This window comes from Podarcis gaigeae, assembly GCF_964106915.1.
Source record: "Podarcis gaigeae genome assembly, chromosome: 12".
Classification (NCBI taxonomy): Eukaryota; Metazoa; Chordata; class Lepidosauria; order Squamata; family Lacertidae; genus Podarcis; species Podarcis gaigeae.
Genome location: NC_139688.1, coordinates 7559985 through 7577291, shown reverse-complemented (window position 1 = coordinate 7577291; position 17307 = coordinate 7559985). Strand labels below are relative to the sequence as shown.

The 17307-nt window shown below is 44.3% G+C and overlaps 1 protein-coding gene across 1 annotated transcript in view; it reads left to right on the top strand.

Moving 5' to 3' along the window:
* The window catches only part of LOC310827797 (vasoactive intestinal polypeptide receptor-like), a 306828-nt gene that overhangs the window by 81190 nt on the left and 208331 nt on the right, over nucleotides 1-17307 (top strand). Inside the window, exons 7-10 of the mRNA XM_083704248.1 lie at nucleotides 10449-10602; nucleotides 11130-11190; nucleotides 13495-13561; nucleotides 14463-14554. Of these exons, the coding sequence (XP_083560374.1) occupies nucleotides 10449-10602; nucleotides 11130-11190; nucleotides 13495-13561; nucleotides 14463-14554 (374 nt within the window). The remainder of the gene's footprint in view (nucleotides 1-10448; nucleotides 10603-11129; nucleotides 11191-13494; nucleotides 13562-14462; nucleotides 14555-17307) is intronic.

Below are 17307 nucleotides of genomic sequence, written 5' to 3'. Positions count from 1 at the left end.
AATACAGTGGTGCCCTGCAAGACGAATGCCTTGCAAGACGGAAAACCCACAAGACGAAAGGGTTTTCCGTTTGCGAGTTGCTTCGCAAGACGAATTTCCCTATGGGCTTGCTTCGCAAGAAGAAAGCCCATAGGGAAATCTCCGGGGACCTCTTTTAAATGCTGGCGGTGGGGAGCAAAGCCTTCCCCCCCCCCTCCAGCCTTCAGAAGAGGTCCAGGAAGGCCGGGGGGGCCGAAAGGCTTTGCTCCCCACCGCCAGCATTTTAAAAGCAGTCCGGGATAGCAGGGAAGCGCTTCCCGCTATCCCGGACGGCTTTTGAAGGCAGATGGGGGGGAGCAAAAACCTTTGCCCCCCACCGGCCTTCAGAAGAGGTCCAGGATCTCTTCTGAAGGCTGGCAGGAGGCAAAAGTCTTTGCTTCGGCAGGGCTGGGGGAAAAAAAGACTTTTGCCCCCCGCCAGCCTTCAGAAGAGGTCCTGGACCTCTTCTGAAGGCCGGTGGGGAGCGAAAGTCTTTGCTCCCCCCCGCCTGCCTTCAAAAGCCGTCCGGGATAGCGGAGAAACACGCTGTGTTTCTCCACTCTCCCGGGAAGGCAGGCAGGGGGGAGCAAAGACTTTTGCCCCCCGCCGGCCTTCAGAAGAGGTCCCGGGGGTTTTTAAAATGCTGGCGGGCGGCAGCGCTGCTGCCCGCCAACATTTTAAAATCGCCCCGGACAGCGGAGAAGTCCTCCGCTGTCCCGGGGTTTTTTAAAATGCTGGGGGCGGGAAGAAAAGCCCTTGTCCCCCCCCCCAGCCTTCAGAAGAGGTCGGAGGACAGACTGTCCCCGGACCTGGTCTGAAGGCGGTTTTCATAGGAACGCATTGATTGATTTTCAATGCATTCCTATGGGAAACCGTGCTTCGCAAGACGAAAAACTCGCAAGACGAAAAAACTTGCGGAACGAATTAATTTCGTCTTGCGAGGCACCACTGTATCCACCTCCAGCTCAGCTATTGGCTTCACTTTCAAATAGCAGTTCAATTGGCATTCAGGCCTTTGAACATAAGAACTCTTTTGTGTCCGTCCAAAGGTCCATCTAGCCCAGAGGCCACTGGTATGTTCAGATTAATTCTGCTCAGATCCCTTGGAAAAGCAAAATAAAGGCATATTTTTCTCTCGCTTTCCCATCCCAGGGAAGGGGGCACAAATCCACACTAGGGGGTGGGAGAAGTGACCAGATGGGGTGGCACACTTGGTCGAAATTCCAAATCTGCCCATGGGCCTAAAAAGATCGGGGATCCCTGATCTACTGCAATGTCCTTTTTGCAAGACCTCTAGGGTTCTCTTTCAAAGCCATCTGAACCAGTGACCCTCACTATTTGCTATGGGCAGTGAGTTCCATAAGTGAATTAGATGCTTAAGAACAGAACGCAGAACTGAGCAAATGACAAACGCCCCTTAATCTTACATCTTCTTCTGGTGGTTCTTTTAAAAAACTAACTTCACATATTACCCCACCCCTTCTAAGGAGCTTAGAGCAGTTGACACAGGTTCTTCCCCAGGAAGTCTTCAATCAAAGCTTCCTCCATGTTGTTTCTACTCGTCTCCTGCCCAGGTACTTAGAATTCTGCCTTTGTAGCTCAAAGCACATTTTCTTAGACTGCAAAACAACACCGGCAGACACACAACTCCCCCTTTGATGTTGGTGACTTGGCCTAGTTCCACTTGGCAAACAGACAGCAGCGTCAGAAAAGGGGCTAAAAAAAAAAAACTGTGAGTGATTTGCAGGAATAACACCGTGAACAGGACAATAGCTTCCATTCAGGGCAGCTGAAAAAAAGGGATTAATTCTATTTTTATCTGGTTTTCGAAAACTGATTTGACACGTGAGCCCAGCAGGTCAACTTTGGCTGACATCAACCAGCCAAGTTCACAGAGGGTAGAAAAAGCCTGGGCTCAGCAGGTGTGATGAAGGGTGGAAAGGAGGGGTGGAATTGGGGCATAGGAGTGGGTCTTAAAATATGAACATTGTGGGATGTTAGGGGAGGGGTACTACATAATGCTCCTTCTGGGGTAGTTTGTCCACCTTTGAGCCCCACCTTGTACTCAGCTCTCACCTGTGATTTCTCGAAGCTGTCAGCATGCAATAGCAGCCACACCCCAGAACGACTTCGACTGGCTGGCTAAACCAGGTGAGGGTAGCTGATGGGTCTCAAACCCTTGGTGGGTTAGGGACCTTCCCCTGCATGTGAAGACAGACTGTCAGATTGAGCAGACGAGACGGATAGTAGGTCCAATGGTCAAGAAGGCGATTTCTTCAGATGTCTGTGCGGATGGCGCTGTGGTCTAAACCACTGAGCCTCTTGGGCTTGCTGATCAGAAGGTCAGCGGTTTGAATCCCCGTGACGGAGTGAGTTCCTGGCGCTCTGTCCCAGTTCCTGCCAACCTAGCAGTTTGAAAGTACACCAGTGCATTTAGATAAATAGGTACCGCTGTGGCGGGAAGGTAAACAATGTTTCCATGCGCTTCCGTCACAGTGTTCTGTTGTGCCAGAAGTGGTTTAGTCCTGCTGGCCACAGGCCTCGGAAAGCTGTCTGTGGACGAACGCCGGCTCCCTCGGCCTGAAAGTGAGATAAGCACCACAACCCCAGAGTCGTTCACGACTGGACTTAACTGTCAGGGGTCCTTTACCTTTTAAAAATCTCTTAGCACCCATAACAAACTACAGCTCCCAGAATCTTAACAAACTACAGGATTTCTTTTTGGGGAAAGTCACATGCCTTAAATGTGCTTTGGATGTGCTTTAAACGTGCGGTGTGGATCTGCCTGAAATGTTTGCGTTGTAAACAAAATATTTAGAGAACAAATGAGGTGGGGAGGGAATAAATAACCCAAAAATAGATAAAACTCTTTGAAGAAAAAATGAATATTTGGGGGAGATGGTTGTTTTTCATGCATGACATCCGTTCAGCATCCTCCACAGATTTGGGGTGAGCGCTGTTGAAAGAGTGACATATTAGGGGCGGGTACATGTCTGTGGTTCATGTAGCCTGCCTGTTCGGAGAGATGGATTTTTAAATGTCTTGACATTTCCTTACCGTCAGAAGAAATTATTGAGGCCAGATACAAGCGAATGGCTAAGAGTGAGTGAATGGGACTGGAAACCCTTTGGGGGCAGGCAGTGGAGGGGTGTGTGGAGAAACTGTTGCCTAAATAAATCTTGCAATTTCACCCAAGATGAATCCCATAAACAAAAAGCTAACCTTCCAGTCACCTGAATAGGATTAGGAGTCTGCCATATAAACAAAACACACACACACACACACAGGCAACCCACCCACCTAAAATTCATTCTGGGTCCTGTTTGGTTGGTCGCTGGTTATTTGATCCTGGTTTTTTTCTATATAAAATAAATAACCCTGCTCTCCTGTACAAACACATCCAATGCACAGTTTCATTTTGCTTCCTGGTAGCTGAGACTTTTCTGGCTTTTCTCTAGAGACACAAAAGTCAGTCATGTACCTGTATTTATTGATTGACTTAAGCTGCCACTGTGAATCTTGGGCAGCTGGAAGTGGCTTGAAGATGTCAAAAATAAGGAACACTTTCCTGATGAAAAAGATGCCCCGAGTCGAAAACGTAGGATTCCAAATTTTACGGTGCCTGATTTCACTCCCAATATTGAAAGCTCAAATGGTTTTAACAGTGGAATAGACAAAGAAAGCAGAGACATCACCTTGCCAACAAAGGTCCGTATAGTTCAAGCTATGGTTTTCCCAGTAGTGATGTATGGAAGTGAGAGCTGGACCATAAAGAAGGCTGATCGCCGAAGAATGAATGCTTTTGAATTATGGTGCTGGAGGAGATTCTTGAGAGTCCCATGGACTGCAAGAAGATCAAACCTCTCCATTCTGAAGGAAATCAGCCCTGAGTGCTCACTGGAAGGACAGATCCTGAAGCTGAGGCTTTGGCCACCTCATGAGAAGAAAAGACTCCCTGGAAAAGACTATGATGTTGGGAAAGATGGAGGGCACAATGAGAAGGGGACGACAGAGGACGAGATGGTTGGACAGTGTTCTTGAAGCTACTAACATGAGTTTGACGAAACTGTGGGAGGCAGTGGAAGACAGGAGTGCCTGGCATGCTCTGGTCCATGGGGTCACGAAGAGTTGGACACAACTAAACAACTAAACAACAAAGAAAAAATGTTGTGCATGATACATACGTGAATAATTGTTAGTTTTTATTTATCTATTTGTAAAAATAATAATCTGTGTGCTGCTGTGTCATGAAGAATATATCGAAACAGTTCACAGCAATAAAAGCATTAAAACCAGACTATAAAAACCATAAACAATTAACCATTGCGGAATGATGTATTCTTAATTGCCTGCATAAGCTTGGCAGAATAGAAAAGCTGTCGGCAGGTGTTCAAAGGTTGGCACAGACGTGACACCTTAGTGGAACATCCATTTTCAGTGAATGTATACCTCTGGATGCAATTCTGCAGTTAAAACTTTGGCCGACTCTATAACCAATAATGCAAGATTGTGAGGCAACAGTGATGGCAGGAGGACTTGGGAAAGAAGAGGTTACGTTCTGCTCTGTTCTGATGAGATGCTAATGTCAGGAGCAACACCTTAGCAACTCAGAAGCCTTTGCCTCATGGCCAATGACTGTCCTCAAATGTCCTCACAAACTCTTGCCTTTGGTGCCATCTGAAAACCCGGCTGACTTGGCATATGAGAGCTTTGAGCCAAACACAGACTGAGAGCTTCTCGGTTTGATTTCAGGCGAACTCGGCCGTTTTGCAATATATCTCCTCCTTCTGTGCCCCGGACAGTGTTCTCTGAGTTTGCTATAATCTCCTGCAGGGGGTTAGAAACTGCAAAGGTTAAGAAACGGCCATTCTTGTCTGCAGGAGGAGATGTAACTAGACCTTTTTGGCCTTTTCTATTTCACTGGGCCACCCAAAGGGGCTGCACTTTTATAACCCCCAAGTTATTTGTTGCTGATGCCGTCACTGAATACAGCACCATCGATGAATCTTTAGAGAGCAAAGCAGGCAAGGAAAGAAAAAAGGAGCTCTCTGCTTTTAGAAGATTGCAATCTAAATGTTAACAGCAGGGAAGAGAGACAGAAATGGGAGGAAAGGAAAGTCAAGAATAGCAGGTGGGGTGAAGGGTCAAGAAAGGAAAAGGCATCCTATACTGGAAGGCATTTGTCCCCAGCACCCTTGAGCTCAGCAACATCTCATGCCCTTGACTTCTCTAGTGCTGGGCAGAAGATGGTATCGTCATGCCCGGTTCACATCAGCAAGTGGAAAAGAAAACAGAATGGAAGCAAGATTGTTTCCCACCCCCCTCAAGAAAAACTGCCCCCCTGGTTTCCCCCAGGTAATTTGTGCAAAGGCAGCTGCTGTGTTGCCATTTAGACCTGCTCTGCTTGTTCGGCACTGCAGTGGGGGAAATCCGGTAGGCGAATCAACACCGGTCGCTTATAGCGTTAGAAATGCATTATGGAAATGTCACACCAGAGGGCGCTGCAGAGCAGCAATCTGTCGGCAATGGGAAATTCCATTGAGAGCTACATAACTTTTTTTTAGAGGCTTTGATAGCGTTTTTACAGGTCAGTGGAGATCCAGCTCTCTCCACAGCCTATTACGTCCATCCTTGGGGAAGGATCACAGCTCAGCAATAAAGAAAATCCCCTGGTGTCTCCAGGTAGAGCAGGGGAAGGCTGCTTCCTAAAATCCTGCAGAGCTGCTGCCAGTCTGGGTAGACAATACTGAGGTAGATGGGCCAAGAGTCTGACTCTTTTACAAGAAAGGAGATTCCAACTAAACATCAGAAAGAACTTCGTGATAGTAAGAGCTGTTTGACAGTGGAACAGACTCCCTTCCTTGGAGGTTTTGAAGCAAAGGTTGGATGGCCATCTGTCATGGATGCTATAGTTGAGAATCCTGCATTGCATACATTTTTTGGGGGGGGAAACAGAGTCTATGCAAACAGCAGAAAGAATATTATTGGCCCAAAAATGGAAGCAAGAAGAGTTACCAACGATTGAAGAATCGAGGATGAAGTTAATGGACTATGCAGAATTAGATAAACTAACAGGAAGGATTTGAAACCAGCGAGACCAGAAATTCAAGGAGGACTGGAGTAAATTTACGGACTATTTGAAAAGTAATTGTGAAGAACAATGTTTGTAGGGTTGCAAGAAGTTTTGTGAGGAGTATTACTGGAAGTATTGTGAAAATGGGGAAGGGGGAGGATGATTTGTTAAGAGATGTAAAGGCAATATAAAGTTAAGAAATGCATACCAAAAATTTGAATCTATTTAAAGATAATTATGAAAAATGTTGGTCAGAAATTAAGAAAGATTTAGAGATCTGGTCAAGATTGAAACTTTCCTTGTTGGGTCGAATTGCAGCTATAAAGATGAATGTATTGCCGAAGATGTTATTTTTGTTTCAGACCCTACAGATCGTGGACAGAGTGGAATGTTTTGGGAAGTGGCAGAAGGATATTTCTAGGTTTGTCTGGCAGGGCAGAAAGCCCCGAATAAAATTTAAAATACTAACTGATGCAAAAGAGAGAGGGGGGTTTGCCCTGCCAGATTTAAGGTTAAATTATGAAGCTGCGGCTTTCTGCTGGATGAAAGATTGGTTACTTCTTGAGAACACTGATGTCCTAGATCTGGAAGGGTACAATAACGCCTTTGGATGGCATGCATATTTATGGTACGACAAGGTTCATAAAATGTTTAAAAGCCATATTGTCAGGAAAGCTATATTTATGGTCTGGACAAAATATAAAGACTTATTAGAAGGTAAGACCCCGAGATGGTTATCACCAGTGGAGGCCAAGGTTCGAAAAAGACCCAATATGGAGGCCGGATGGCCGAAATACTGGGAAATAATAGAAAAAATTGGAGACAACTGGAGGCTGCAGAGCTTTGAAAAATTAAAGAATAGGGTGCAAGACTGGTTTCATTATGCCCAAATTCAAGAGGTTTTTAAGTCGGATAAAAAAATAGGATTCCAGGTGGAAAAATCGAAATTAGAGACAGAACTGTTAGAACCTAAGACCAAGGTACTCTCGAGAATGTATAACTTGCTGCTTAAATGGAACACTCAGGATGAGACAGTCAAATCAGCCATGATAAAATGGGCTCAAGATATTGGGTACAACATTATGTTTGAAGACTGGGAAAGGTTATGGACCACCGGAATGAAATTCACGGCATGTAATGCCCTGAAGGAAAATATTATGAAAATGATATATAGGTGGTACATGACCCCAGTTAAACTTGCAAAAATATATCATCGGTCCGATAATAAATGTTGGAAATGTAAGGGGGCTGAAGGGACATTCTTTCACCTTTGGTGGACTTGTCCAAAAGTGAAGGCCTACTGGGAAATGATCTATAATGAGTTAAAAAAGGTGTTTAGGTACACCTTTCCTAAGAAACCAGAGGCCTTCCTCCTGGGCATTGTGGACCAAAAGGTGTTAAAGAAGGATAGAACTTTCTTTATGTATGCAACTACAGCAGCAAGAATACTCATAGCAAAATATTGGAAGATACAAGATCTCCCCACGCTGGAAGAGTGGCAGACGCAATTGATGGACTATATGGAACTGGCTGAAATGACGGGCAGAATCCGAGATTTGGGAGAAGAAACAATGGAAGAGGACTGGAAAAAATTTAAGGACTATTTACAAAAACATTATAAGTTGTATGAATGTTAAGAACCCGCATGATTTGGAAACTCTAGCTCCTGCAACTAGACTGAGAAAACAGAAGACTAAGTTATAAGTAAGAAAAAGCTGAAATTTAAAGTTTTTTTTTCTTTTTATGTATCATTTTAAGGTATAAATGGCTGATAAAAGGAACTTTAGATTTAGAAGTATAATATTTTGAAAGATATAAATAAGGTACGAAACAAGGTAATAATTTGCTGATATGTTTTATTGTAAAGAACGCAGGGTGAGGGAGATGTGGGGAAGTCCAGTTAGTAATGTAAAAATGTATTTGAAAGTTGGATTATTTCTTTTTCTGTCTTTTTTTTTGTTGTTGTTGTTTGTTCTTTTTCTTTTTTTCTTTTCTAAGTCTCTATATTTCTGATCTTGTAAATTGAAAATGCAATAAAAAAAATTATAAAAATAAAAATAAAGTTAAGAAATGCATAAGAAGTGGTTAAAATGGTAGATCATGGAACTGTGCTGATGGAAGTCTAAAAAGATTGTATAAGTGATAAGTTTTGTGGTACATTTTATAATTTATATGTTAAAATGAATAAAAAATATTATAAAAAAAGGAAATGGCCAAAAAAAGAAAAGAAAAGAAAAAACCAGAGTCATTCCTGTTGGGAATGGCCGGAGAAGACATTGACAAGAATGACCAGAAACTGTTCTTATACACAACAACGGCGGCGAGGTTATTGCTGGCTCAGGTATGGAAACAGCAAAAATTGCCTACAATAGAAGAATGGCAGTACAAGGTTATGGGGTCCGCAAAAATAGCCAAATTAACAGCAAAAATTCGACATCAGGGGGATGAAACACATCAAAAAGTATGGGGGGAATTTATGTTATATAGAGAGAAGATGATGTGAAATAGGGAAACCGGTAGAATCAAAATAATATCTCACAACGGGAAAATACAAGAAATTTACTGGATAATAATATCCAAATGAATTAAAAATGTATATTAGGACTACTATTGAACAATATTTGTAAATGAATATAGACAACAAGAATTTGTGTATATAGAAAGATTTCTTTGTTTACGGACATTTAATGGAAAAAATGAAGAAGAACAATCCTATTGAAAATGGACAGAGACAATGCGAAAAGTCAAAGAGGACACAAAAAAGCCAGAAGGAGGAAGGAGGGAAGTCAGCTCAGGAGAGCAAGAACAAATGTGAAATATAATATATGTGTATGTACAGTATGTAACTAAAAATTCAATAAAGATCATCTGGGGGGGGGGAGAATCCTGCATTGCAAGGGGTTGGACTAGATGACCCTTGGGGTCCCTTCCAACTCTACAATTTTTTGATTCTGTGAATCATAGAATCATAGAGTTGGAAGAGACCACCAGGGCCATCGAGTCCAACCCCCTGCCAAGCAGGAAACACCATCAGAGCACTCCTGACATATGGTTGTCAAGCCTCTGCTTAAAGACCTCCAAAGAAGGAGACTCCACCACACTCCTTGGCAGCAAATTCCACTGTCGAACAGCTCTTACTGTCAGGAAGTTCTTCCTAAGGTTTAGGTGGAATCTTCTTTCTTGTAGTTTGGATCCATTGCTCCGTGTCCGCTTCTCTGGAGCAGCAGAAAACAACCTTTCTCCCTCCTCTATGTGACATCCTTTTATATATTTGAACATGGTTATCATATCACCCCTTAACCTCCTCTTCTCCAGGCTAAACATGCCCAGTGCCCTTAGCTGTTCCTCATAAGGCATCGTTTCCAGGCCTTTGACCATTTTGGTTGCCCTCCTCTGGACACATTCCAGTTTGTCAGTGTCCTTCTTGAACTGTGGTGCCCAGAACTGGACAAAGTACTCCAGGTGAGGTCTGACCAGAGCAGAATACAGTGGCACTATTACTTCCCTTGATCTAGATGCTATACTCCTATTGATGCAGCCCAGAATTGCATCTTGTTTGTTTTGGCCCAGTTCTCTAATCTGTCAAGGTCGTTTTGAAGTGTGATCCTGTCCTCTAGGGTGTTAGCCACCCCTCCCAGTTTGTCAAATTTGTCATCTGCAAATTTGATCAGGATGCCCTTGAGTCCATCATCCAAGTCGTTGATAAAGATGTTGAATAAGGCCGGGCCCAAGACAGAACCCTGTGGCACCCCACTAGTCACTCTTCTCCAGGATGAAGAGGAACCATTGATGAGCACCCTTTGGGTTCAGTCAGTCAGCCAGTTACAAATCCACTGAGTGGTAGCATAGTCAAGACAGCATTTTACCAGCTTCTTTACAAGAATATCATGGGGCACCTTGTCAAATGCCTTGCTGAAATCAAGGTAGGCTACATCCACTGCGTTCCCTTCATCTACCAGGGTTGTAATTCTGTCAAAAAACGAGATCAGGTTAGTCTGACATGACTTATTTTTCAGAAATCCATGCTGACTATTGGTGATCACAGCATTCCTTTCTAGGTGCTCACAGACTGTTTGCTTAATGATCTGCTCCAGAATCTTCCCTGGTATTGATGTAAGACTGACTGGGCGGTAATTATTTGGGTCCTCTCTTTTCCCCTTTTTGAAGGGACAACAGAAGTACAAAGGGGTTTGTGGATGGTACATGATGTCAGGGGGCTACAAAAAACAACAACCCATGCTTGTCAGGTCATGTTGAAAGAGACTCATTATGTGCTTCAACATCCCTAACCTAGGTTTGCTTACAAAGCAGAAACGACCGACCCGTTAAATTTCTCGTTCTCATCTTTCCATTTCAGGTTGGCTGCAAGGCTGCGATGGTCTTCTTCCAGTACTGCATCATGGCCAACTTCTTCTGGCTCCTAGTTGAAGGCTTATACCTCCACACACTTCTGGTCATCTCCTTCTTCTCAGAGAAAAAATATTTCTGGTGGTACATCCTGATTGGCTGGGGTAGGCAACCTCTTTGGTCATCAGGCCTTTTTTCTGATATAGAAAAATGTTGCTGTGTTTTTGCAAGAACAGAAATAGTCCGTAGCAGAGGGTGAGGAACCTGTGGTCGGTCCGTCCCGACCCCCCAATGTTGCCAGACTACAACTTCCATTATCCCTTTTTATTTTAATCCTTCTTTTTCTTGTATGTATGCAATACATCACCATTTAAGAACACACCAGAACAAAACAAAACAAAAGAATATCCAGGGCTGAAAACAAACAACAGGTTTTTTTTTAATGAAACAAATTGAAATTGTAATATTCCAAGTGGTTTTAAATTGTTTTTAGTGTTGTTTTAAATGTTGTAAAGCACCCTGGGGCTTTAGGGTGAAGGGCGGGAAAGAAAGAAAGAAAGAAAGAAAGAGAGAGAGAGAGAGAGAGAGAGAGAGAGAGAGAGAGAGAGAGAGAATATTGTAATACAAATGCAACTTTCAGATTGAAAGCAGAACTTTGAAATCTAATCAAAATCTGATCCTCACTTGGCAGGTGCACCCAGCTTGTTTATCTCTGCCTGGACTATCACTCGGATCCACTTTGAGGATGTTGGGTAAGCAGGCAAAATTCATCCACAAGACTTCCTGGTGTCAGGAGAAAATGTTGGCTTGATGAGGAGGGCTCTGTAGGTGGTAAAATTGGGCTTTAACGCCTAGGCAGGGGCTGCAAAAGTACTGACTCTCTCCATTCATTTGCCAGCTTTTTGTTTGTGTTGAAGAGATGCTCAGTTCCTGTTTTCCAAGAAGAGCTGGCAACTTCAGTGTCTGTTGATTTCCAAGTCTCGCTCCTTCCTTGGACCCTCTCGGGCTCCGAACTGGCATTATGCAGAGTGAGGCAGCAACCTCAGGCAGTGGTATTTAGACAACAGTGCTGAGTATGTCACACAGGAAGATAGATACATCCACTTCTGTTTGCATTTAAAGGGAAAACCTGCCTAATTTTCACTTTCTGAAACAAGATCCAAACTGAGGCATAGCCATCCTTCGAAATCCACACTCCTTCAAATTTTCAAATGATGTTCTCTAGCCATCTGATAAGTACAAAAATGCATATACTAGGGTCAAGTGTTGCTCCTGAAAATAACATACGAGAATGCATTGTATTTGGGAGAACTGCTTTGCAAAAAAAGTGTGTAGCAGGAAATATTTGCACCGAAATACTGGGGGTGTTTCATGAGGACGAGTCTCCTGTTTGGGCTGTTTATCCAATACTACTCAGAAAGGGCCGTGACTCAATGGTTGGACACCTGCTTTGCATGTAGAAGGCACCAGGTTCAATCCAGAGGTAGAAAAGAACCTTTCTGAATTCCTGGAGAGATAGACCAGGATTGGGGAATCATTCTCAGACCATATTCCCTCACAGGGAGCACGTGTGGCTACGTTTGAAGGTAACTCAGAAACTACAACTAATCCAGAATCTGGCAGCTAGATAGGTGACTGGGAGCGGCCGCCGAGACCACATAACACCAGTCATGAAAGACCTACATTGGCTCCCAGTACGTTTCTGAGCACAATTCAAAGTGTTGGTGCTGACCTTTCAAGCCCTAAATGGCCTCAGTCCTGTATACCTGAAGGAGCGTCTCCACCCCCATCGTCCAGCCTGAGCACTGAGGTCCAGCTCCGAGGGCCTTCTGGCGGGTCCCTCCCTGCGAGAAGTGAAGTTATAGGGAACCAGGCAGAGGGCCTTCTTGGTAGAGGCGCCCACCCTGTGGAATGCCCTCCCATCAGATGTCAAACAAATAAACAACTTTCTGACTTTGAGAAGACATTCGAAGGCAGCTATGTATAGGGAAGTTTTTAATGTTTGTTGTTTTATTGTGCTTTTATATTTGCTGGAAGCTGCCCCGGGTGGCTGGGGCAACCTAGTCAGATGGGCAGGGTACAAATATTAAAATTACTGTTACCATTATTATTGTGGGGGTCACTTGCCACTGCTGGACAGAGCCAGGGAGAAAACGGGTGAAGGAACAGATGCAACCTTTAGCATTGTACAGTACAGTCATACCTTGGTTGCCAAATGCCTTGGAACTCGTACGTTTCGGCTCCCAAACAATCAAAAACCGGAAATGAGTGTTCCGGTTTCTGAACAATTTTCAGAAGCCGAACATCTGGCATGGCTTCTATGGCTTCCGATTGGCTGCAGGAGTTTCCTGCAGCCAATCAGAAGCCATGCTTTGGTTTCTGAATGTTTTGGAAGTCGAATGGACTTCTGGAATGGATTCCATCTGACTTCCAAGGTACGACTGTAGCTAGATTCCAGCCCTGTGAAAGCCTGAGTTTACTGAGTATACACACCACAGCTCTATATCCAGGCACATTCAAGCGAGAGACCATGGCCTCAGGTATTGCCTAAGGATGAGATGTGGCCTAGAGAGGCCTGAGGGCCACCTGAAGAGACCTGGAGAGCCACATTTGGCTCCTGGGTTCTGAGGTTCCCCCACCTTGGCCCCGATATAGACATTACAGAGCAAGACGGGCCATGGCAGCTTCCGGTATTCCTCTCTTTCCCTGCACTGTGCAGCAATTGGGAAGTGTTAGATGTGGTCTGGGGCCCCTTTTCAGTTCCTGTGGGGCCCCACAGGCCTCGTCACTGCTGCACTGGGTCCATCTAACCCACGATAGTCCGTTCCAGTTGACAACAGCTTCCTGTGGTCTCAGCTGAAGGCCAAAGATGCTTTTGCAGAGATACCAGCATGTGATTCCACCTCTGAGCTGTGGTCCCATGAACTGTGTGTGCCTCTTTAAGATACAGACATCCTCCTTCTACATTGTCTGGAACTGAAGGGTATCATTTACTTCCTCAACTGCTTCCTCCGTACCCAAGAAGAAGCTCTTGATCTATTCGTATTCTTTTACAGTTGTTGGGACTTAATCGAATCTCCCTTTTGGTGGATCATCAAGGCTCCCATTTTGGTTTCCATATTGGTAACGTATCCATGGATATATATGTATTTTCCCCCATCATTCCTTCGCTGGCCTTCTCATGCATCGCTGTTGCTTCTGGGGAGGCAGAAATCGCCTCCGGTGTTTTGTTACTGGATTCTAGAGAGGAGTTTTGCTAAGAATATGCTTTGCTTAGCAGGAACAGAACCCGGATGTATCAGTTCTGATTCACATCCTTCACAAGTCCAGTTCATGCTGACTTTCTGCTCCAGGCAGTTGTCTCAGCCAGGAGAGGGAGGGGTTCTAGAACACATAGGTACATGTTCTAGGCTCAGATTTTAAGACACGTTCTGCTAGACCCAGCTGAGGGTCCATTAAGCAACATGTGGTCAAGCAGGTTTCTGGGTCCTGGACACTAACCTTAGGTACTTCTCCATCTCCTCTGATTTCCTGACTAACCGAAAAAGCTCTTGACCTGCCATGGCATCGACATGTGCATAGCTGTGCTCTGTGGGCTTGACATCATCATACTTGGGATGTCATAACACAAAAGTCCCAAGCAGGCTGATGTCAGGCCCAAGATGGCTGCCGTCCTGTCTTGCTTTAACTTGTCCCTCTCTGATCGGTGTCTGGTCTTTGTTGTCTTCCGATTATGCTGCGCACACCCAAAAAATGAAGTTGTGGTGGGCAAAATAATCCTTCAGAAGCAGGGCCGTTCAACGAGCTCGTACACACGACTGTTTTACCACACATTACCTCACACGCCTGCACCGAATGTGTGACAAAATCTTAGCGCACCACGTGGCAAGATAACGAAGAGGACAGGAGCTAACCCCTTATCACCCCGTGGCGGTTTAGTCATGTTTGTTGACTCCGTTTGGCAGAAAGGGAACTTACCTGTCCCCTTTTTCTAATTTTGTTTCTCGATTTCTCTCCCCCACAGATAAATTTCGTCCTCTTTATTTGCATCATCCGAATCCTGGTTCAGAAACTTCACTCTCCAGATGTCGGACGAAATGATACAAGCCAGTATTCGTAAGTCTGAATTTACTTTGCAGCTCAAAAAATGATTTATTTATTTTGTTGCGTTTCCTGAGGTTAGATAGATAGATTGTTAATATTTATACCCTCCATCTCCTCCTAGGAGCCTCAATGTGGCATTCATGGTTCACCTCTCTCCCTGTTTTATCCTCACAACTTTAGGGACGTTTATAGATGCTAGGTAGAGGGTACATTTAGTAGATATTATCCTTCCTTCCTCACATTTGTGAGTTCAGCAGAGTGCATCCCTTTGCAGCTTAAAAAGGGAAGCTTTGGAAGGCTAGTTTTAGCCTTTTCATTTAAGTAATCCAGCTTGCTTTGAGGCTCAACAGATTCTCCCGATATTTCCCCCTCCCCTCCCCCCCCCGAAAACAATAATCACACAGACAACCTTGCAAAAAGTAACAATAATATTTATTCACTCAGAATACTCGTTGAAGAGTAACAGATGCAGCCACTTTGTTCAGGCAGGCTTAAAATGGCAATCCAGTTACAAAGGCATACTTTAGTCCAGTTTAAAATGGAGTCTGAGCTATGGAGCAATGGCGCTCAGAAATGCATTGTCCTATCAACTTAGATGGCTTCGAAAGAGAATGAGATCAATCCATGGAGGAGAGGGTTGCCATGTTGGAATATTCTAAAAAAAAACTTGGAAACGGTCTTGAACAAGTTGCTAGGCGACGGAAAATTTCCCCAGCAACAGGTGTCCTTATTAGGGCATGTGGTCAACTAAGTCTGGGTCAGTGTAAATGAGCATCTGAATGAGTCAGCATTAGGTCCCTCTGGCCTGGATGGCTGGAAGAGGAAAAAATTATGTTGTGTTATTTATTTATTTATTTATTTATTTAGGACCAGTGTAAAGTTTTGTAAACACCGTATTTTTCCATGTATAAGACTAGGGTATAAGACCCCCCCTTAAAAAATAATGTCCAAATTTTGGGGACGTCTTATACACGAGGGCCATCTCCCCCCCCCCCATTTTCTTAAATCAGAGTCCCCCCCCCAAAAAAATGTTGTTGTTGTTTAGTCGTTTAGTCATGTCCGACTCTTCGTGACCCCCTGGACCAGAGCACGCCAGGCACTCCTGTCTTCCACTGCCTCCCGCAGTTTGGTCAAACTCATGCTGGTAGCTTCGAGAACACTGTCCAACCATCTCGTCCTCTGTCGTCCCCTTCTCCTTGTGCCCTCCATCTTTCCCAACATCAGGGTCTTTTCCAGGGAGTCTTCTCTTCTCATGAGGTGGCCAAAGTATTGGAGCCTCGGCTTCAGGATCTGTCCTTCCAGTAAGCACTCAGGACTGATTTCCTTCAGAATGGAGAGGTTTCTTCTTCTTGCAGTCCATGGGACTCTCAAGAGTCTCCTCCAGCACCATAATTAAAAAGCATCCATTCTTCAGCGATCAGCCTTCTTTATGGTCCAGCTCTCACTTCCATACATCACTACTGGGAAAACCATAGCTTTTACTATATGGACCTTTGTTGGCAAAATAATAATAATAAAAAAAAGAATAGGGGGCATCTTATACACGAGGGCATCTTATAGATGGGAAAATACGGCAATAAAGATTCTGAGAAACAGAACCAAATGGTGTGTATTCCTGTAGTGGGAATTTCACTAAGAGATAGCTGGGATGCTGCTGATGTTGTAAAGATGCAGGAAAGCTTTTCTGTAAAAGGAATTCTGCTGCAGAATGAAATGGAAACCCAAAATTAGATGCTCACACACCAACATACCAGGGGCTACAGTGCCGGATTTACGTATAAGCTAAACAAGCTATACCTTAGGGCCCCACTCTCTTGGGGGCCCCCAAAAAATTAAAGGAAAAACAACTGGATGTACATTTCCAAAATATAAGGTAAAAGACAAATAAAATAAAACCTACATCCAGCAACCGTGTTTTGTGTTGTGTAGGCTCCTATGATGTAAGTTATAGGCCCCGCCTGCTAGATTCCTCCCTAAAATATCACTGGTTTGCTCACCTATATATAGGGTGCCTACATTCTGCTATGTGCAAATGGCATTAGGTCCATAAATTACCATATAGCATATCTTAAAAAGCAGAGACATCACCTTGCCAACAACAATCGGTATAGTTAAAGCTATGGTTTTCCCAGTAGTGATGTATGGAAGTGAGAGCTGGACCATAAAGAAGGCTGATTGCCAAAGAATTGATGCTTTTGAATTATGGTGCTGGAGGAGACTCTTGAGAGTCCCATCGACTGCAAGAAGAAGAAACCTCTCCATACTGAAGGAAATCAACCCTGAGTGCTCACTGGAAGGACAGATCCTGAAGCTGAGGCTCCAATACTTTGGCCACCTCATGAGAAGAGAAGACTCCCTGGAAAAGACCCTGATGTTGGGAAAGATGGAGGGCACAAGGAGAAGGGGATGACAGAGGATGAGATGGTGGGACAGTGTTCTTGAAGCTACCAGCATGAGTTTGACCAAAGTGAGGGAGGCAGTGGAAGACAGGAGTGCCTGGCGTGCTCTGGTCCAGGGGGTCACGAAGAGTCAGACACCACTAAACGACTAAACAACAACAACATATATTCAAGACAAAAAACAGCGACAATTTGTTGTTGACAAAGGACAGCTGGACATATAAAGGGCCCCATTAGTAGCTTAGGGCCTCATCAAATCTAAATACGGCCCTGAGTGGCTACTACTCATGATGGCTATGTTGGACACAGCAATGCTTCTGTATTCTAGTTGCTTGAAACCACAGGAAGGAAGAGTGTTGCCGTACC